The following is a 19,573-nucleotide window of genomic DNA, read 5'->3' as shown; positions in this document are numbered from 1 at the left end:
TGGGAGTAGGTTTGGTGGAGCAGGTGTATAATGGCATCATCTACTCCCAGGAATGGCTGATAGGGGACTTCACCTGGAGACGAAGTGTATCGAGGATAAGTCTCTCAAACAACTTTATAATATGTGATGTTAGAGCGACGGGCCTGTAATTTTTCTGGGCAGAGGGTCGTGATATCTTGGGGACAGACTCAGACTAAAGAGGTAGGACCCCACATAGTTAAGGAGCACAGGATTTCAGGTCTTTTGGGTTGATTTTGTACAGAACTGCAGCTTTTGTAGGACAGAGCCTGCCCAGACCTCGTTTTACCTGGTCATCTGAGATGTTGATTGATGGGAGTGCAGAAGAAGTAGTGGCCATTTTCTGTGTGGGGGTGGTTGGGGAGCAGGGGAGCCTGTAGTAGGCTGAAGTTAAAGGTTGTGAGAGACAGATGGACATTAAATCTGTTAAAGAAGGTGTTGAGATCGTTAGCACGTTCCACATTGCCCTCAATAGCTTGGCCACTCATCTTGTAGCCAGTAGTGCTCCTCATGCCTCTCCACACCTCTCTCATGTTGTTCTTCTTCAGCCTTTGTTTCAGTTTTTTGCAATAAAACTCTTTCCCCTCCCTGATTTTGACAGCCAACATTCTTTGAGCCTTCTTCGCTGCTTCCTTATCACCTAAAAGCCCTTTTTCCCATTTAAGGAAGCTTTCCTGTCCTTGGTGACCCAGGGTTTATTTTTGGGGAAACAGCGAATATTTCTCATAGGTAGACAGGTGTCCACACAGAAGTTTATGTACTCTGCAATGCAGTCTGTCAAACCATCAATGTCCTCTTTATGTGGTTCACAGAGAACTTCCCAGTCTGTAGCCTCAAAACAATCCTGCAGGGTATTGGTGGCTCCTTCTGACAACCTTCTCACATTTCTTACTGTAGCAGGCTGCCTCTGGACCAGGGGTTTGTATATTGGCTGGAGATGAACTAGGTTGTGATCTGACTTCCCCAGAGAAGGCAGGGATGCAGCACTGTAAGCACTTTTAACATTAGCATACAGCAAGTCCTGTGTCCTATCCCCTGGTGTGGCAATCCACATACTGAGTGAAAGTGGGGAGAGTCATCGTCAGGGTTGCGTGGTTGAAATCGCTGTGTAACTATCAGTTAACTTTTTATTAACTGAAGCTACAAAAGTGAGAAATCTTTTATCTTTTGTGTCGCTGTTGCATGAAAAAAACAGGTCAAACACATAAACAATTAATTAAAGCAAATGTGTATTATACAAATCGAAATAAGATAAACAAAAAAGGTGCACCACAACCAAACCAAGAAATATTTTTTTTTTTACAAAATATATACATGAAACGGTATGTGTATGTATGCGTGAACATGAGGGAGTGGAAAAATGTTTGGAGACCGTGTTTATTTAGGAGTATGGTTTGGTCTCACCGAGGTGAATGAAGTCCAGGAGGCCGATGATGGAGGGTGAGAAGTCCGGGAAATATGTCCAGTCGAAGATAATCCTGTTAACTGAAAAATCTTTGAAAGAAAGTAATCCACGGCAATCTTTCCTACCTCTCGTCCAAACAAATAACCCCAGCGCTGGTCCACCATTACTACTCCTCCCCTCTCTCTTTCCCGGCTGTCCTTTTGAAGCTAGGTCAGGTGACCGTTTGTGTCACCTCAGACGTCTTGCGATAGGGAAGTGTAGTCTTGCGAGAGGGGGGAAGTGAGGCACCGAAACATAGTCCTTGGGACAGGTAACCGAAAGGGTCCTTTTTATAAAGGCAGGAACCTCTGTTTTACATTACTCAGCTTACTTATTAATGCCCTTACTTTATATAAAAAACCCTTATGTGGCTGCGCTACAGCCTGAGATCAGTATAAGTCCAACAGCCAACAGTTCAATATCCAGACTACAAACACAATCACATGACCGGGGTTACACAACACGTTGTTGATGTAAACAGCCACCCCACCGACTTTACTCTTACCACTTTCACTCTTCGTCCTGTGTTCCGTATCGCGCTGAAGCCTTCCAGTGTACTACTTGTGTCAGAAACATCACCATGTAACCACGTCTCTGTAAGACACATCAGGCTGCTCTCGCGGAAGATGTTTACTGTCCTTATTAAGGCGATCAGCTCGTCCATCTTGTTATCCGGAGATCTTACATTGCCCATGATAAGAGATAGGAGATATGGCTTGTACTTTCTTAACCTTTCCTTCCGCTCCTTTTGTCCCTCCTCATATTTGCATCTTCTGCGCCTATTTCCTCCACCTATGCATCCTCTCAGTGTCCTCCTTCGTATCTCATCAGGGATGTTTAGAGATCGAAACACAACTGGGTCTCTGATGGATCAGTGGTCCCTAGGCTAAACAAACGAACCGGCTCCCTGCTGCTGCGCGCTGATCGGCGAAAACATAAATATTGCTGCATAACTAATAAAAATAACACTTTTAAAACGCATGGTTTGAAAGGACAGACCGTACTGACTTAGAAAAAAAAAGTTATAAATAGAAAAAAGCAGAGAGGTATTAAAAACAAGTAAAACACATAAAAACCCAGGGATCAACTGGACCAAGCTACTTGCCGCATTGTTTTGCATTGTGTCTTTGTAGATTTTGACAAAGCGTACGACAGGGTGCCAAGAGAGGAGCTGTGGTATTGTATGAGGAAGAGTGGTGCAGGACATGTATGACAGCTGTAAGACAGTGGTGAGATGTGCTGTAGTTGTGACAGAAAGGTTCAAGGTGCAGGTGGGTCTGCATCAAGGATCGGCTCTGAGCTCCTTCTTGTTTGCTATGGTGATGGACAGGATGACAGATGAGGTAAGACAAGAATCTCCATGGACAATGGATAAAATTGTGCTTTGTAGCGATAGCAGGAAACAGGCAGAAGAAAATCTAGAAAGATGGAGGTATGCTCTGGAAAACAGAGGAATCGAAGGCTAGCCGTAGCAAGACAGAATACATGTGTGTAAATGAGTAGGACCTAAGTGGAACGGTAAGGCTACAGGGAGACACCAGCACAGTCACAAAGGAGAGAAGCCATATCCGTGCTCACAGTGCGGTAAGAGTTTTACTCACTTGAGTACTCTCCAGAGACACCAGCTCATCCACACAGGAGAGAAACTCTATCATTGCATACAGTGTGGAAAAAGTTTTACTCAGCTGCGTACTCTCCAGAAACATCAGAAAATTCATACAAAAGAAAAAGCACACTTTTAGCTCGTAGTGTAGGAAGACTAGGAAGTAGGGACAGGGAGCAGAGGTAAAGCGAGTGCAAGACTTTATGTACTTAGGGTCAACGGTCCAGAGCAACGGAAAGTGTGGAAAGGAGGTGAAGAGGTGGGTACAGGCAGGTTGGAATGGGTGGAGAAAAGTGTCAGGTGTGTTATGTGACAAAAGAGTATCAGCGAGAGTGAAAGTAGAGGTGTTCAAGACCAGCGATACTCTACGGTTTAGAGACAGTGGCACTGAAGAAAAGACAAGAGGCAGAGTTGGAGGTAGCAAAGATGAAGATGTTGAGGTTCTCTTTGGCAGTGACAAAGATCACTCAAAAAAATTAACCTGGCTACCTGTTACATGTACTAAAATGTAATATGTGTTTTGTCGATAATAATTTCATGTTTCCATGATGAACATGAAGAAATTATGTTGTATTTGCATGAAATTTAACAATTTAACATGTATTAAATTCAATCATGTTGAGATAAACAAAAGAGATCTTGTCACTATGAAAACTGAAAATATCAGAGCAAACATCACGAGAAGATATCGCAAGACGAGAACAGTTTGTTGAGAAGACAAACGTTTGGCGGGCGTGTGGAAAAGGTAAGCAGGAATTAATTCCCATATTTCTTAATAGAAATGAAATACTGAACATAAATGTCACCTGCTGTTTAGCGATGTTTAGTCATGTTATTTTGGTTTAAGCTATTACTTGTATTTTTAATCACACTTAAAATACCAACGATTATATGTGCGTGCTTAATCTGCGGTTCGGTTCTGGTTTCGGTCTGTTCTCATGAGTTGTGAAGTGAGAGGAACAAAGGTTAAATATTGTGCGTAGCGGGTATTGGCAAGTAGAGCTCGCCCCGGAAGCACGACCTAAAACCGCGTTCTCGATCGGGCAAGGGCTATGGCAATTTCGGCACATGCCATTCGGCCTATGTAATGCTCCAGCTACGTTCGAACGGTTGATAAAGAAAGTATTGGCAGATATTATGTCTCACTGGTTGGGCCCCTGCACGGTACTTGCCCAGCTCTCCGATGTAGTCCACCGGGTGCGGTTGACGGGGCGGTCGCGAGTGGTCGTGCTCCCCGGGACTGTCTCGCTCCCTATCAGCCCAACGCCAGCGAAACATCGAACTCTGTGGAGGCTGGTCCGCCTCAGGAGGAGGGCTGCACCCCTCCTTCCCCCGCAAAAAGACTCCGGCGTTCACAATGCCAGCGCCGACCACCGGCACGCCTCCTAGACTGAGTTCGCCATGGTGACCGGGGACGATCACAGCTCGGGTGGGGGCAGTGTGGCGTGGGCGGGGTTTTGATTAGCAACCATCATGCTTTGCGGGAGGGGTTGTTATGTGTTCACCCTGTTGGGAAAAGGTGTTTGGGTTAGTGGCTTCGGCCAGGTTGTGTGTGTGTGTTAGATGTGTGTTTTATGGAGGTTGGATGTGGTGTTATTGTGATTACGTGCAGGTACAAAATAAATTACTCCCAGCCATTTGCATTGGGCAGCAAAGAAGCTCACTCGTCTCTCCAAGTGCCTGCTTAGCGGTGAAAAACGCTACAATATTGTTCGTTTGCTAAATTAAGTATCATGAATTTCAATTGAATATCTATCTCTGTATTTTTTTGAGTTTGTATTTTCTGAGTTTTGTGACTAAAAAGTGTCCTGTCTGCATCTGACTTCAGGAGTTTCATGACCAACCGTGTCTGACGGTCATATTTAAAAGTCATAATGTACAGTTATAAAGTACAAAACACGTTTTGTTGGTTTCTGTTGGTGTTAAAAAAAATTTCTATGATTAATACTTATTTATGGTGTTTTATGTTTTGTACATCTTTTTAAATTGAGGCCTTATTTGTAAGTTGCTGCTGTACATCTTTTGATGGTAAAATAAAAATCTCCGTTTTATCCGTTTGTCTTATGCTTCCTTCCTTCTCAGAATTCTATTGACCAGGGATTAAAATTTAAATTTACTTGAGTTGGATCAACTTAATTTACAACTGAAAAATTTGTTGTACCAACGCTATTAATTTATGTTAACAGTATTAAATTATGTTGGACGCAGCTGTAGTAAATAAGTTAAATGAACCTAATAAAATGAATTTGACCTAACCTAAGAACATTAAGTTGGGGCAACAAAATTGCTTAATGCTGAAAGAAAGCCATTTAATCAGGTGGAAACATAATTTAATTATGTTAATTTAACGAGTTATTTTTTTGAGTGTAGATAGGATCAAGAATGAGTTTATCAGAGAGACAACCCATGTTAGATGTTTTGAAGATATCAGATGAGAACAGATTGAGGTAGATTCGACATGTTTAGAGGAGAGATTGTGAGCATATTGGTAGAAGGATGCTGAGGTTGGAACTGCCAGACAGGAGGTCTAAAGGACGACCAAAGAGGAGATTTATGGATACAGTAAGAGCGGACATGAAGTTAATTGGGATGAGAGGAGAGGAAGCAGAGGATAGGGTTAGGTGGAGGCAGATGATTCGCTGTGGCGACCCCTGAAAGGGATTAGCCGGAAGACAAAGAAGACAGTAAATTTGTCATAGACAGTTTTTATTTTGCTGAACATTACAAAACAGCCATGTCCAATAAAACAGTGCATCTTTAATAAGCCATATTGGTTTTGAGTTAGAAGTAAAATTAACGAAAGACTGAGAAGCCCCGTAAACTTGACCCTGAACAGCCACGGGCTGGCTTTAACAATAATTGGTGATTGCTTTTATATTTATGTAAATATAAAAAAATATGCCATTAGCATACTTGAGTTTGTTGTAATGTCTCCACAGTTCACTAAAACAAGTTTTGGGGAGTTAGTGTTTTACAATGTTACAAGAAATGGTTAACTGTACAAGTTCTCTCAGGTTTCAGTACAAAATGTGACTATTCCCACAAAAAAGATGTTAGCATAAAATGTTAAACAGTTGATTTCAATGACATAGAAATTGTCAGTTACAAACTATTTTACAAATTGCTTTACAGATCTTAAAACTGCTGTAAATGTTATATACACTATTTTACAGTGTTTAATATTTTGATACAAGTGAAACATGAAATAAAAGCATGTTTAACAACAAAATGCATTATGTATTCATTCCATTATAAAATGTTTTTTATATTATTAAGTAATTTTTCCTTAATACATATGAGTACCTTTGGTTTTATCTGCTTAAACTATAAAAGATTATTCCACTAATAATGTTAAAATCATCATGTGTCTGGCTAAATAGTTTAGGACGTTTTACATGATTTATTCAAGTAGATTGCGCTAGGGGAAAAAATTTAGCTGTAAATACTTAAAAATAATATGCATCTGGCTAAATAATTTAGGCTTTTTTACATGATTTATTCAAGTAAATTCTACTTAAAAATCAAGCTTTAAAAACTGCTTAAAAATAATACGTGCAATAGTGTTACCATATTTTTTTAAAGTAGATAGCACATAAGATTTTTTACAGTGTGGTTCGCAATGGGACCCGCCCTGGTCACGGCGGCCGTTTAACATAGCTTATACTGTACAAAGCTCTGCCTACTAGTCTTCAGTTTTCTAGTGTTTGGGACCTCTTTTTCAGAATTTTCAGATTTTCTCCCCTAATTTAGTTGTGTCCAATTCCTTCCAGTCACTGAAGGCTCCCACATTAAGCTTCTACTGCCACTCAGTTGGGAGGGCCGCAGACCGACCCACGTGTTTCCTCGTTTCCTCCGATTCACGTGACGTCACCGACCATCTTTTCGAACTGCCAGCTCACGCACCGTTGGGAGTGGCGTAACACACTCGGAGGAACAGCGCTATTCGCTCCCTCCGCCTGCGTGAGCTCACAGTCCCCCCCTGATTGGATAGTAGAGCCGTCATTAATGTGGGAGCACTAAGTACCTCTCTGAGAGAGTTTGGGCCAATCAGCTCTCTCTAGGCGGGACTTAATTGAAGCTAGGCATAAATAACTCTTCTCTTAGGGAAAGGTGCAGCTCTATGTATTCATGGACAAAAGGGTATTGTAAACTGTAATGTTTTGATGCCTTTGTAACTCAAACACATGATCACACTAAACACATGCTTTAATAACCTCTAGTTTGGATTTGAACTCTTAGACCTATAAACAAGCTCAGAATGCAGCAGGCATATGAGAGTATGAAATAGAATGTTTGACTATATCACCCTTACGGTTACTGATGCAAATAGATGATTACTTAGATTTCTTGACATTTAAATAGGACAATGTTGTCCTCTGTAGGATGTGTCAATGTTGTATTCTTAGTTTTATTATTTAAGGAAAGGGTTGACACTGCACTTGACAAATGTACATTTTTATTAGTAATCCATGATCTGTTGTTGGTCTTGAAATTCACATATTTAATTGAAAAAAATATACATGTGAAGAGACAAATAAGAAAGCACATTAATAATTAAAAATGTTTACAGCTTAAGATTTTGTTTAAGTCTTCATACACTACGAGCTGTAGTGTGCTTTTTCTTTTGTATGAATTTTCTGATGTTTCTGGAGAGTACTCAGCTGAGTAAAACTTTTTCCACACTGTATGCAATGATAGGGTTTCTCTCCTGTGTGGATAAGCTGGTGTCTCTGGAGAGTACTCAAGTGAGTAAAACTCTTCCCACACTGTGAGCACTGATACGGTTTCTCTCCTGTGTGAATGCGCTGGTGTCTCTGGAGAGTAATCAAGTGAGTAAAAGACTTCTGACACTCTGAGCAATGAAATGGTTTTTCTCCCGTGTGAACACGCTGGTGAAATCGGAGATTAACCTGTTGTGTAAAACACTTTCCACACACTGAGCAGTGATATAGCTTCTCTTCCGTGTGAACCTGCTGGTGTTTTTGAAGAGTACTCAAACGAGTAAAACTCTTCCCGCACTGTGTGCAGTGACACGGCTTCTCTCCTGTGTGAAGACGCTGATGAAGTTGAAGATTCTTCTCTTGGGTAAAACTTTTCCCACACTCTGAGCACTGATATGGTTTCTCTCCTGTGTGACTGAGCTGATGTCTTTGAAGAGTACTCAGCCGAGTAAAGCTCTTCTTGCACTGCGAGCAGTAAAAGGGCTTTTCTCCTGTGTGAATGCGCTGATGACGCTGGAAACTTGTCTGTTGTGTAAAACTCTTTCCACAGTGTATGCAGTAATATGGCTTCTCCCCTGTGTGAATGCGCATGTGTAGCTGGAGATTACCCGGGCGAGTAAAACTCTTGCCGCACTCAGAGCACTGATACGGCTTCTCTCCTGTGTGCATGTGCTGGTGTAACTGGAAATTAGTTAGGCGAGTAAAATCTTTTCCACACTGTGAGCAATGATACAGTTTCTCTCCTGTGTGAATGCGCTGATGGATTTGGAGATTAACAGGTCTTGTAAAACTCTTCCCACACTCTGAACAGTGATATGGCCTCTCTCTAGTATGAATACGCTGATGTTGGAGGAGATAACTCGGCTGAGTAAAACTCTTCCCACAGTCTGAGCAGTGAAAGGGTTCTTTCTGTATTTGCCCAGTTATAGGGCAGAGGTTACCAGAGGACATTTGCTGACTGCTGGAGCCATTTGTGGACATCTGATTATTATATTTAAACATGCCACATTTTAGGAGTCTCTCATATTCTTCATAATGGCATCTTTTGATGTGTTTGTGAAGGTAAATTTGAGTCTTGTAGGAAAATGAACACAATGAACAGGAAAAAACTTGTAATGGAATGCTCTTCATTTCTAGAGAAGGAAATTAAAAGAAATTTTAGAATGTGGAGTAAAACAGAACAAAAAATTAACCTGTGATGATCAGCAATCATGCAAGCCTGAACCAATGTAAACCAGGGCTTACAAAAGGAAGACCACTGTTCACCTTCTCATAGGAAGAACAAATTGTAATCTTTAAAAGTATATTGAAAATTTTCACTTTAGCAAGGATACATAGAATTCTATTACAAATGACAAACCAGTGTCTACTACTGTTGCCACGAGACCAAACTTCTTAACTATAATACATCATGTGTCCACACTGTAGTCAGAAACTGCAATACATTAAAATAGTCGGAGAAGGATTTGATTTTATTCTTAGTAGAATCTTACAGTTCATGCAAGTTTTATATGTTGCCTTATACTCCTATCACACCTACGCAATTTCGTAGGTGAGATAATTTGCCCAAATTTTTATTGTGTCAAACCGCATAGGTGAGATAGGGGTACTTCCGACCGAGAGATAAGATTCCATAGGTTTTAATTTTGTTCTTTTATTGTGGTTTCTTACAAAATAGATCAGAGAATCTCAAAAGTACAGTAAATGTCCCTATTTAAAAACAAACTCTTCAAATCTTTAAAATTTGTTGCTCGATTTATTCAGAAAGCATGTGTCACAGCCACCCAAAAAAATGTCCTCTTTCATGGAGGGCCACTAAAAGCATTGTTAAATGACCACAATGGTGCGGGATCCACCAGGGTGGCAGGATAGCCTAAAGCTCTGCCCCATTCTAGAACATGGGAACACACCAGGAGTGGAGTCTCGTGGAAAGTCAGATAGACTGGACTCTTGCTCCAACACTTGTTTGACCTGGGTCTCAATGTCCAGAACGCTGCTTTAAAGAGGCTTTGTGAAGGCAAGATGGTTGATCCAGGGGCATGGTCTTGTGTCCCCCACAAGTGCTGCCAAACGGAGTTGGTCGCCTGTTGATTGATGGTGAAAATGAAATTGCAAAACAGCCCAAACTGGGGATACAGCTTGGGATAAAGGAACCACAATTTCCTCTTCCTGCAGCGTGAACAAGGGAAGCTGGACAGGTTGTGAACAACAATCTGTATCTGCACGCAGATAAGACAAAAGAGATGGTTGTTGACTTGAGGAGGACACAGGGCAACCACTCTCTACTGAACATCAACGGCTCCTCTGTGGAGGTCGTCAACAGCATCAAATTCCTGAAGTAGAACCTTAACTGGTCCCTTAACACCAACTCAGTGCACAAGAAAGCCCTACAACATTAGTTCTTTCCACAGCCCTTTTCCGTTTCCACAAGCCATCCGTCAACAAAAAGGGACTGGACTGACAAACACACACACACACACACACACGCAATTACTCAGATAAAGTCAACTACCTCAAAACATTGAGACTGAACTGATGCAACGCAAACACACTTATCAACTAACCAGTTAACAATTGTACACACCAACCTGTAAATGCTCTTTCGCACATACTGTAACTATTTTATCTTTGCTGCCACTTAAAAGGAATGTTTACTGTTTCTCCTAACTGAGGTATTGAAATGTCATGTTGTCACGTTGTCACTTTGTCACATTTGCACGTGCACTTTATGTTGTCTATTTTGTATAGAACTTAGATAGTTTTTCTGCTAACTTTGTCAATGTCTTGTCTCAGCTAGTCAGCTAATTAGGTTTCTTAATTAGCTAGTTAATTTATGTTGTTAATTTATGTTGTATGTAGCACCTTGGTCCTGGAGGAAAGTTGTTTTGTCTCACTGTGTTCTAAACTGTACATGGGTAAATCACAATAAAAGCCTACTTGAACTTGAACTACTTGGTATCCCAGACAGAAGGATGGAAGATGTGGACAAGTAGTTATGGCCATATTTGACTAATAGTAGCTTTTGACTCCTGGAGTGTGAATATTGAGAGGTCAAGAACCAAAATGGTTGTTTCGAGGTTCAGGTTAAATAGACTGGGAGTAGCCCAAAAAGCTTACAGAAAGCTGACCAGAATTAAGAAGAGAATTGGGGGGCCATGATTAGAGACAATGTCCACTGGGATGACTGAAGAGTAGGCTCAGCAGTTTCTTTGGTCGAAAGGAGTCCGGGGAGAGGCACAAATTCGACAGCATTCGAGAAGTTGTAGACAATAGTGAGAACACATGTGTTGCCACCAGAGGCTGGAAGCCCCATGACACTGTCCAGCATGATGGACCCACCAGGGGTTTGTTGCTGGTTTCACAGGCACCCCCAAAAACAGAGGAAATCCTCCCTCATGGAGGGCCACAAAAGCAATGCTGGACAAATGCAAATTTGCATGTCCCACCTTGTTTGACCTGGTTCTCCATGTCCAGTAAGGGTGTTCCAATGTGGCCTTGTGAAGAGCATGGTCTGGTGGCTAAGGAGATTGCATTTGGTTTCTTATTCTTAGCTACAGGCTGGTAAGACAGAGAAAAGTTTAAGTGGGAGAAAAATAATGAGTACTTGACCTGAGTTTAAACATTTGGTGGACTTGAAATGCTCCAAATTTTTGTAGTCTGTTCAAATAAAAGAAACGCTTGATTCTAACAGCTCCCAAACACTTATGTCATAATTTCTCTTGTGAGATTGAACTTTTCTCTTGTGAGAAATTATAACGGTAAAAGCAACAGGAGTGCAGCTTGTTGTCTCTCAATGACTTCTGAGCAAGCACGGCTCCCACTCCAGAATCCAAGGCATCCACTTTCTCTGTGAATTGAAAAAAAGGATCTGGTTGTGTGAGGATAGGAGCCTATTCTTAAGTACAGTGAATAAATACTCTGCCTGATTGGACCAACAGAAGGAAGGCTTGCTTGAGGTTAAGCCATGAGCAGAGTAGCCACTTTTAGAAGTATCATCAGTCAAACACTGTTGGGAGGGGGGGGGGTTTGGTGGGAGGGGAATTTACCCAAATACCCTATAAATAGATAGGTCTTTAGTCATTGCCCCTTGTTGGGGACAGTGACAAATCCAAGGAAGGAGACTGTCACGATTAAACTTGCAGTTCTCTGCCTTAACATAGAGCAGATTCTCCCTCTACCCTCTGGACCTGTCTGACCCATCCTGGTGTCCCGCTTCTGGTTGACGATCTCATCACATGGATGCTCCATGCATCCCTTTGGGATGAGTCCTGTGTCTGGGGATGGTTTTACTCTACCATGAAGACGGTTCTGGCCTTGACTGATGTTGACTGATGTTGGCTGCAGTTGCTCGATAGTTCAGGACTGAAATTTCCTACGAGTCTACCTGAGCCTCCAATAACTACCTGGACTCCATAATAACATCTGAATATACAGTATGTTATACTGAACTGCCTGCCACCTAACACACAGAACACATGGGTTCCCTGTTGAGTCTGGTTCCTCTCAAGGTTTCTTCCTATTGCCATCTCAGGGAGTTTTTCTTTTTTGCCTAACTAGAGAGTCCACTCACACTTCTAAATTCTAAAACAGTTGAGATTGCTGGGACGTTTCTGAGAGATCAGTTGGTCCTTGACAGAATTAGAGAGTCCATACAGAAAGGCATCATACAGGGCTTGAGAATCCCAGTTAGTAATGTGGAATTTGATGGTGTAATCGTACAAAGAAAGGGAACCTTGATAGAACTCTAGTAAATGTCTAGCTTTTTCCCTGCCTGAGTGAGAGCAATCAAATCAAATCCCTCCTCAACTCCTCCATGAAAAATGTAAAGATTGCGCAGCAAGAATTGTTGACATACGGCGGTTCCCCATTCACAAGCCCTGGCAGTAAGGGCTTAGTTATATATATATATATAACTCAGTTATATATGCCATCCTTGAGGATCCTTTAGGAAATATGAAGGCTTGAAGTTCCAGTAACAGAAAGCATTGTGAAAGAAAGGATTACCTTATAGGCTTCAGGTGAGTCAGAGCATGACGTGGGAAGTGGCTCAGAGAACAACAAGAAAGCCTGGAGTGAATTAAGACGAAGTTATGACCTAGAAGTGACACCCTAACCACACTGGATCATAACAGAAAATTTAAATCTCCTTCAAAGCCCAATAATTTGACCCTTCTGAGATGATGAATCCTTTGTTAGGCATGCAGTGTATCTTGATATTTCACTTCTGGCTGCCATTTTACTGAGACCAATGCTTGAAGTCTAGTCTCAGTGCATATTCTGCTTCTTATTTATATGTCTGGTTAATCTATACCAATTGACGTAACTCAAACTAACTATTACCATTTTGCGACTTTTTGTTCCATAGACAGTCAAAGTTAACACCAAGATGTTGAGCATACTCTTCTTCATACCACACCAAGAGCTCCTGCCCTGGTTTGATGGGTTGACAACAGCGGTAAAAAATCCTTCCTTGATACTGAAATGCCATGAGATTCTTCTCCTCAATGTTACGAGCACAATTCACATACCTAAAAACACAAAGGATTACTGGAACAAACATATGATTGACAAAGTCAAAAAAGAAAAAAGGGGTTAAATCTTCCAAAGATTTTAACCAAAGAGAACAGATAACTAAACTCAACAGCTGGCAGAAATCAACGGTGAATTCTTCACCTCATCCAGTTAGCATGTGTCTCTCTTTTGGCATCTATGTATTCCCCATTCTGCATGGTCCTGTATATCTGGAAAAATAGTAGACAGTATTTATTTATTTACATAAAAACAAATGGGACACATGAAATGCTGAAATGTTTGGTAAATGTCTCTTGCATTTTCAGATGTGGTACCGGTAAGTGGTACTGAATATAATAGATTTTCAGTGAAGCTTTGTGAAACTTTTTTTTCTTGGATCTCTAACAACAAAAATGGACTTTATATTAACTTAAACACCTATCTAGTTACATTTAATTTTACCTTAACACAGATATAGCAGGGACTAATTTATACTATCTGATATCACCAAAATGAGGATGAATTCTTTGTTGAGTATCATTCCTCTTAAGGTTTTTCCTTTCCGATGTCGTCCCTCGCTTGCTTATCAGGGACAAACTCGTAGTTAGAGTCTATATTTTATTCATACATGATGTAATTTATTCCTATTTATTTCCATTAACTTTTGATTCTGTACAGCTGCTTTGCAACAATTATTACTGTTAAAAGCGGTATACAAAAACAACTGAATGGAATTGAATTTTAACTTACCACCCAAGAGTACACACTGTTCATGGCTTCCTCTTGATCTACCCAATCTCCCTGGTATGGTCCAAAGTGTGCACCAAGTGGAACAGTATCTCCCTTATTAAACACTCCCAGGTCAGTGTCAGAAATGCTAGACGTCAAAATCTCCATACAGAGTGGAAGGGTTTGTTTTGCTCGGTCGATGACCCCCATAGGAACTGGGGTATCTTGGACAAAGAGAGCTGGGCCATGAACTTCACACTTGCTGATGAAAAAGGATCTGCAATCTTCACAATCTGGAAGCATGATATACGAAGATGAGAAACTATAAAAATATCACTCAAATGTAAAAATGCAAGAGAATCTATGGGCCATATCTGAGTATTTTCTAGGCTTCTAAAACTGTAATTACTAAAGGCATCCCTTAAAGTTTAATGGCATACTAATGCTTAATGCATCCCTGATCTCTTACAAAGATAGTCATCGTCTTCCGGGTCTTCCTCTTTTATGTTATGAGATGCTTCACTGTCTTCATCTTCAATAATAACCCGCCTCACAGACAGTGCTCCTTCACCTAAAATGTTATCATTGAAACAATGGAATCCTGTCACTTCAGTGAAAATCACTACACATGAAACAGAAAAGTGATACTTACAGTGGTAGCCATCTTCTCCCGGTTCTTCTTCTTTTTTTACAGTCTTTATCAGTTCTTTATCCGAGTACTCAACAGGACTGACATTTGTCTCAGATCTTTCTTCATTTCCATCTGAGAATGTCATGTAAACATAGAATTTATAGAAAAGGCATTTCTGAACAGGGTCCAGATAAAATGTGCAGTAAGCAGAGAACCACCCAGTGGACTCTAATGTCTTACAGAGATAGCCTTCATCTTCTTCCTTCTTTACAGGTTTATGTTGATCCACGATGATGGTGACACTTTCAAAGTCTAACGTCTCTTCACCAGAAGTTTGCACATCTTCAGAAAGCTAATGACCCCAAACAAGAACATTTATTCATCAAAAATCAAAGTATGTTCTTTAGTTTTTCTTTTGTGATCAGTTGTGCTTAGTTGTGATCACATGACGCTTGACAGACAAAGCGCATGCATACTACAGTACTCGTATATAAAGACCTCGCTCATTTATCAAGATAAAATTTATTTGAAAAATTAGCTTGTCTTGTCTTGCAAAACACTTGCAGACCAAGTTACTTGCAAAAAATATTTAGTGAGGTACTTTTTATTTTCATGAGCTACAATTTAAAAATCATCAAAATTAAAACAAAAAAAATGTAAGGAATCTAGAATCTAGAGTTTCACTAACTGAATTAAATAAAAAAACGTTTCCACTATATAAATTATATATATCCGTATCTGCTTTGAATGTAGTTTATGGGTCTTCAACTTCTGAAAACTCTAAACATTAGCATTAATGATTAGCACAATGAAATGCAAGCTAGCAGCAGGGCCTAGTACTGTTTATCATGTTTACTGGGATTAAGTGGATAATGTGTAGGTTATTAATTATCAATACATTAAATGCTTATAAATGCCATATAATTAAAGTAGTAGTTTTCTACTACTATGTAAAGAACAAATTTTAAAAAATGTTGCTTTGTATACATTAATCTGTCCAAATAGTTATTTCAGCTTTACCAATGTGTAAAATATTTTTGTTTACCTGAGTGCCAGCAGGGGTCGGAGTGTGTGGTGTTTTTGAGAAACAGTAGTTTTTAACATCTTGAGAATCCATTATGAGCGGTCTAAAATTGTTTATATCAGTGAGATTGACAAAAAGAAGTGGAAAATAATCAATAATCATTACAGAAGCTTCTCTAAACTGATATACTTCATGCAAACAATGAGATTACGCAAAAACCTTAGAAACATTTAAATAAATGCAATAAACCTAAGCTCCTTTAAAAACTAATGAAATATAATGATTTTTACATTGTTTAAAAATCTACATGCAGCACCAAACTATAAAATATCAACTATATAATCTTTCCGAACATCTTAGAGAACCTGCCACAGTTCCTCTGTTTTAACTAAAACAGCTGTTTATAAACTGAAGAGGACAGCAGGGAGAACACTAAAATATGCAGGACCAGACAGGGAGTCCTCCAGAATCAGGATTGACTCTGGTTTTAAGTAGCCTGTTACTGACAGCCTTCTTCAATTTCTTTTTTTAGTCTTCTTCTAATTATTTTGTTTAAACTATTTGGGCATCATTATTTTGTCTTGTATAAGCCTTTTCTGTGGGATGGTTAGAACTATACTGTTTCAATTTAAACTGGGTTAATTGATTGTTAATTGATGTGTCGGATGTGTACCGCTATTCAACAATTTCAGGAATAGGATCAGTCTTTTCTAGATCCCAAACAATTCACTGGATTTCCCCCTTTCTGAACTTAGTTAGTCTGTACCAGGGGTTGGCAACCTTAAACACTCAAAGAGCCATTTGCACCGGTTTCCCAAAGAAAAGAAAATAACAGGAGCCACAAAACCCTTTTACAGATAACATAAACAATGAATAGATTGGATAACGCTGCATATATAATTTTTTTACCTTTATGATATGTATAAAAAAATACTATAGTGTGTTACATTTATAAAAATCAATGAACTGCTACAGAGAAAACAATTTTATTTTTGCATGCAACAAAAACATTTTGAGCTCTGAAAAAAAAAAAGACGCTGGGGTGAAGGTTTCTTTCAAATAAAATACTCAATGTCTATTTGAGTCTCCCTCGTATTTATGAGATAAAAGTCGAACTTAAATCATCCACCTGCATCAAAACAAAAATGCGGTCTGAGTCATGTGCTGTTTTATCGTGTGTACTGGAGCGTGCAGTTAGCGATCAACCTGAATAAAACTGGGGCTCGAAAATCTCGTGCCCAGCCACTGAATGCAGTGCCGGTCACAAGCCCGCATAAAATGGTAGGGTTGCTTCAGGAAGGGCATTCGGCGTAAAACTTGTGCCAAGACCAACAACATCAACTCATTATTTATTTCCCAAAGCCACTGGAAGCTGTAGCAGAGGGAGCAGCGGGTTGCCGGTCCCTGGTATACACTGTATTAACCGAAAAACATTTTGTGTGGGTCTTCGCCTATTGGTCAGAATTTTTTACAGCTTACATTACTGTATTATATTATACCTACAGTACATATTATTGTGGCTTCGATTGACATTGAGTAAGAATTGTTTAAATAAACCTTCTCATCATTTGAAAAAAAAAAAGGAACGTTTCCAATTCCGGAAAACGTTTTCCTGCACATTTTCTTAATTGAACCACACAGTGTGTTTAATGCCATGAGATGTACAGAACACTTGTTAATCACTACTTATGCACAGTCCTGGTGAATCCTGTACTCTGATTGGTCAGAAGGTGCTCAGACAGTAGCGCAGGTGTACAAGGTGCTCGTTGTGATGCGGTATTGTTTCCATAGTAACAGCTCATTTAGGCCTTGTTCACACGGACGTTAAGTTTTTGGATAAACGAACGTGCTCTGAACGTCCTAGACGTTTATGTTGCATTTTGTGGTGGCGCTTGATTGACTTCTACACCGGCGTTCGTTTGTCTCTGTCTATCGTCAGCCTGCAGCCCAAATTGTAGTTTGTGTGTTAACCTGTGGGGGCAGTGCCGTGACTGGATATGAAAGCCCACCGCTACCGGGTTCACTCTCTGACTGCACAACGTCGGATTAAAGGAAGTTTTTTTTTCTGGTATATGAAGAAATGCAAAAATTTCCGTGCAAGTTTTTCAACAACTATTTTTATTTTTATTTTGCCCTTTTCCGCATTTCCCTATGTATAGCATGTAGGATCATGGGATATATTCGGTCCTCCGAAGAGTAAAATGAACGCACAGAAAGCGAACTAGAAGCGGTTTCCTTGCGTTCGTTGGGTTTTGAACGCCAAGAAAAAGCTGCATGCAACGTTTTTTTTTAATTGCGTATAAACGCGCAGCCGGACAAACGCATGTCACCAAAGCCCGTGTGAACACTCTCATTGACTCCTATGTGTAGAAAACACTCTCCACTTGATCTGCGCTCACCGGACGCTACGAACGCAAAAAAATACGCTCGATTTTAACGCCCGTGTGAACAAGGCCTTAAGAAGATAAATAGAAGAAAGGGGAGTCACTGATCAGAGAAGAAAGCCATTTAATGTTGTTTTTAAATGCTTTAAAGTGGCTTTGTTTTTTTTTTTTAAGGAAAGCTGGTCTGGAAAATTGGCTTTAAGGCCGGCAGGATGAGGGAGAATGAGACCTACAGTTGGCAGTAATGTAACCTACTGGATTCAGACTGCTGTTAAACAAGGAAGAAAAAAAGATGCTGTCTATGGATGTGGTGAATGAAGTGCATTAAAGGAGTCTCCAGTGTCAGCGTTTTGAATCAGTCAGAGATAAAGCTGTAATTTTAAGTTTTCCAAATAATAGAGGTTTATGCTTGGATCCTAGATTTTATATAGACAGAAGTATGTGAGCTGATTCAAAGAGAAGACTCTTTACAGGTAAAGTCTGAAAAGTTTAAGATTCACACAAGAGATTGTCTTGTCTGTCTGAAACCTAACCGTTACAGTCTCACTCACACACCTGAGCAGGAATGTATACTGAAATGCATGGGTTTGGGTTTATAACTACTAAAATATCAGCACCTTTCATCTGGACTAGGTGATGGAGTTAGAAATGCATTTTTAAGATAAGATAAACCTTTATTAGTCCCACAAGTGTGAAATTTGTTATCTCTATTTTGCATCTCTAACTGACTTTATTATTGAATGCTGAGATTATTTTTTAGTATTTTTTCATTTTATAATACTGAGTGTTGAGTGCTGAATAAATCTATAAATTTTAAATAATATACAATAAATATACAATAATAACCCTCAGCAATGCTGGCTAACTAAACTTAGAAACCCAATCATTGATATTAACTGAAAATCCACTCTAACTGCAGAAGAAGAACATTTCGGCTATATTTATTTTATGTTATAAGTAACAGATTCGCTATAATTCAGCATTAATTATTAATTAATATACTGAACAGGGCGTTTCATCAAGGCTGAATCCCAAACGGCTTCCCATTGGCTTTACAGTGCACTTAAAATGGCGTCCGTGTGTCGTCATTCCGTACACTATGTAGTGCACTTCCGGAGGGAGAGGAAATGCGTTTAGGATTTAGCCACCGATTGTTAGCCGAGCAGCTCAGCCAGCGCGGTTCGCTTTAACTCACCTGGATTCTTAAAGCAGAACTCAAACATTAACTGTTTTTTAGTTTTAAGTTATTGTTTTTCGGTGACATGCTTTAAAAAATATTTTCATGCAGAAATAAATAGCATTAACTGCGGCAAAACGGCAGGCCAATGAACACTTAAAAAAAAGGCAGCGCTTCTTCTTTGTATTGGTTGGCAGGTTAACGGCTCGTTACCGCCACCTACTGTGCTGGAGGTTTAAATTAAGCAATTACCAATAAATAATTAATTAATCAATAAATATACCACTGCGAATCCACCCACTTATTCTAATAATCTGTAGATCTGGCGGTG

At 39.9% G+C, this 19,573-nt stretch overlaps 1 protein-coding gene across 3 annotated transcripts; it reads right to left on the bottom strand.

Moving 5' to 3' along the window:
• Positions 1-6,375: 6,375 nt before the first annotated feature.
• LOC128532975 (zinc finger protein ZFP2-like) lies at positions 6,376-19,425 on the bottom strand. Of its 3 annotated transcripts, none has more exons than XM_053507138.1 (9): positions 19,261-19,425; positions 15,703-15,784; positions 14,898-15,009; positions 14,679-14,789; positions 14,496-14,597; positions 14,048-14,319; positions 13,460-13,527; positions 13,127-13,314; positions 6,376-8,919 (listed from the first exon to the last, which is right to left on the bottom strand). In XM_053507138.1, exons 2-9 carry the CDS (start codon positions 15,772-15,774, stop codon positions 7,664-7,666), a joined length of 2,181 nt encoding a protein of 726 aa, XP_053363113.1. In that variant the 5' UTR covers positions 15,775-15,784; positions 19,261-19,425; the 3' UTR covers positions 6,376-7,663. The 3 variants fall into 3 exon arrangements, with proteins under 3 accessions (XP_053363113.1, XP_053363112.1, XP_053363114.1); XM_053507139.1 differs by lacking the exon at positions 19,261-19,425 and adding an exon at positions 12,791-12,853 and having other exon boundaries at positions 8,844-8,919; positions 15,703-16,022; XM_053507137.1 differs by lacking the exon at positions 19,261-19,425 and having other exon boundaries at positions 15,703-16,022.
• Between the last annotated feature and the right edge of the window lie 148 nt (positions 19,426-19,573).

The sequence above is a fragment of the Clarias gariepinus genome, chromosome 11 (genome assembly GCF_024256425.1).
Source record: "Clarias gariepinus isolate MV-2021 ecotype Netherlands chromosome 11, CGAR_prim_01v2, whole genome shotgun sequence".
NCBI classification, from domain to species: Eukaryota; Metazoa; Chordata; class Actinopteri; order Siluriformes; family Clariidae; genus Clarias; species Clarias gariepinus.
The sequence above is the reverse complement of the archived record's forward strand: the minus strand, read 5'-3'. Positions and strand labels throughout refer to the sequence as shown.

Coding starts and splice junctions, on each gene's coding strand:
- LOC128532975 (XM_053507137.1), bottom strand. CDS start 15,843: ATGATTATTGATTATTTTCCACTTCTTTTTGTCAATCTCACTGATATA. Junction 15,010..15,702: donor CGACCCCTGCTGGCACTCAG/GTAAACAAAAAT, acceptor TGGGGTCATTAG/CTTTCTGAAGATGTGCAAAC. Junction 13,528..14,047: donor ACAGTGTGTACTCTTGGGTG/GTAAGTTAAAAT, acceptor CTATTTTTCCAG/ATATACAGGACCATGCAGAA.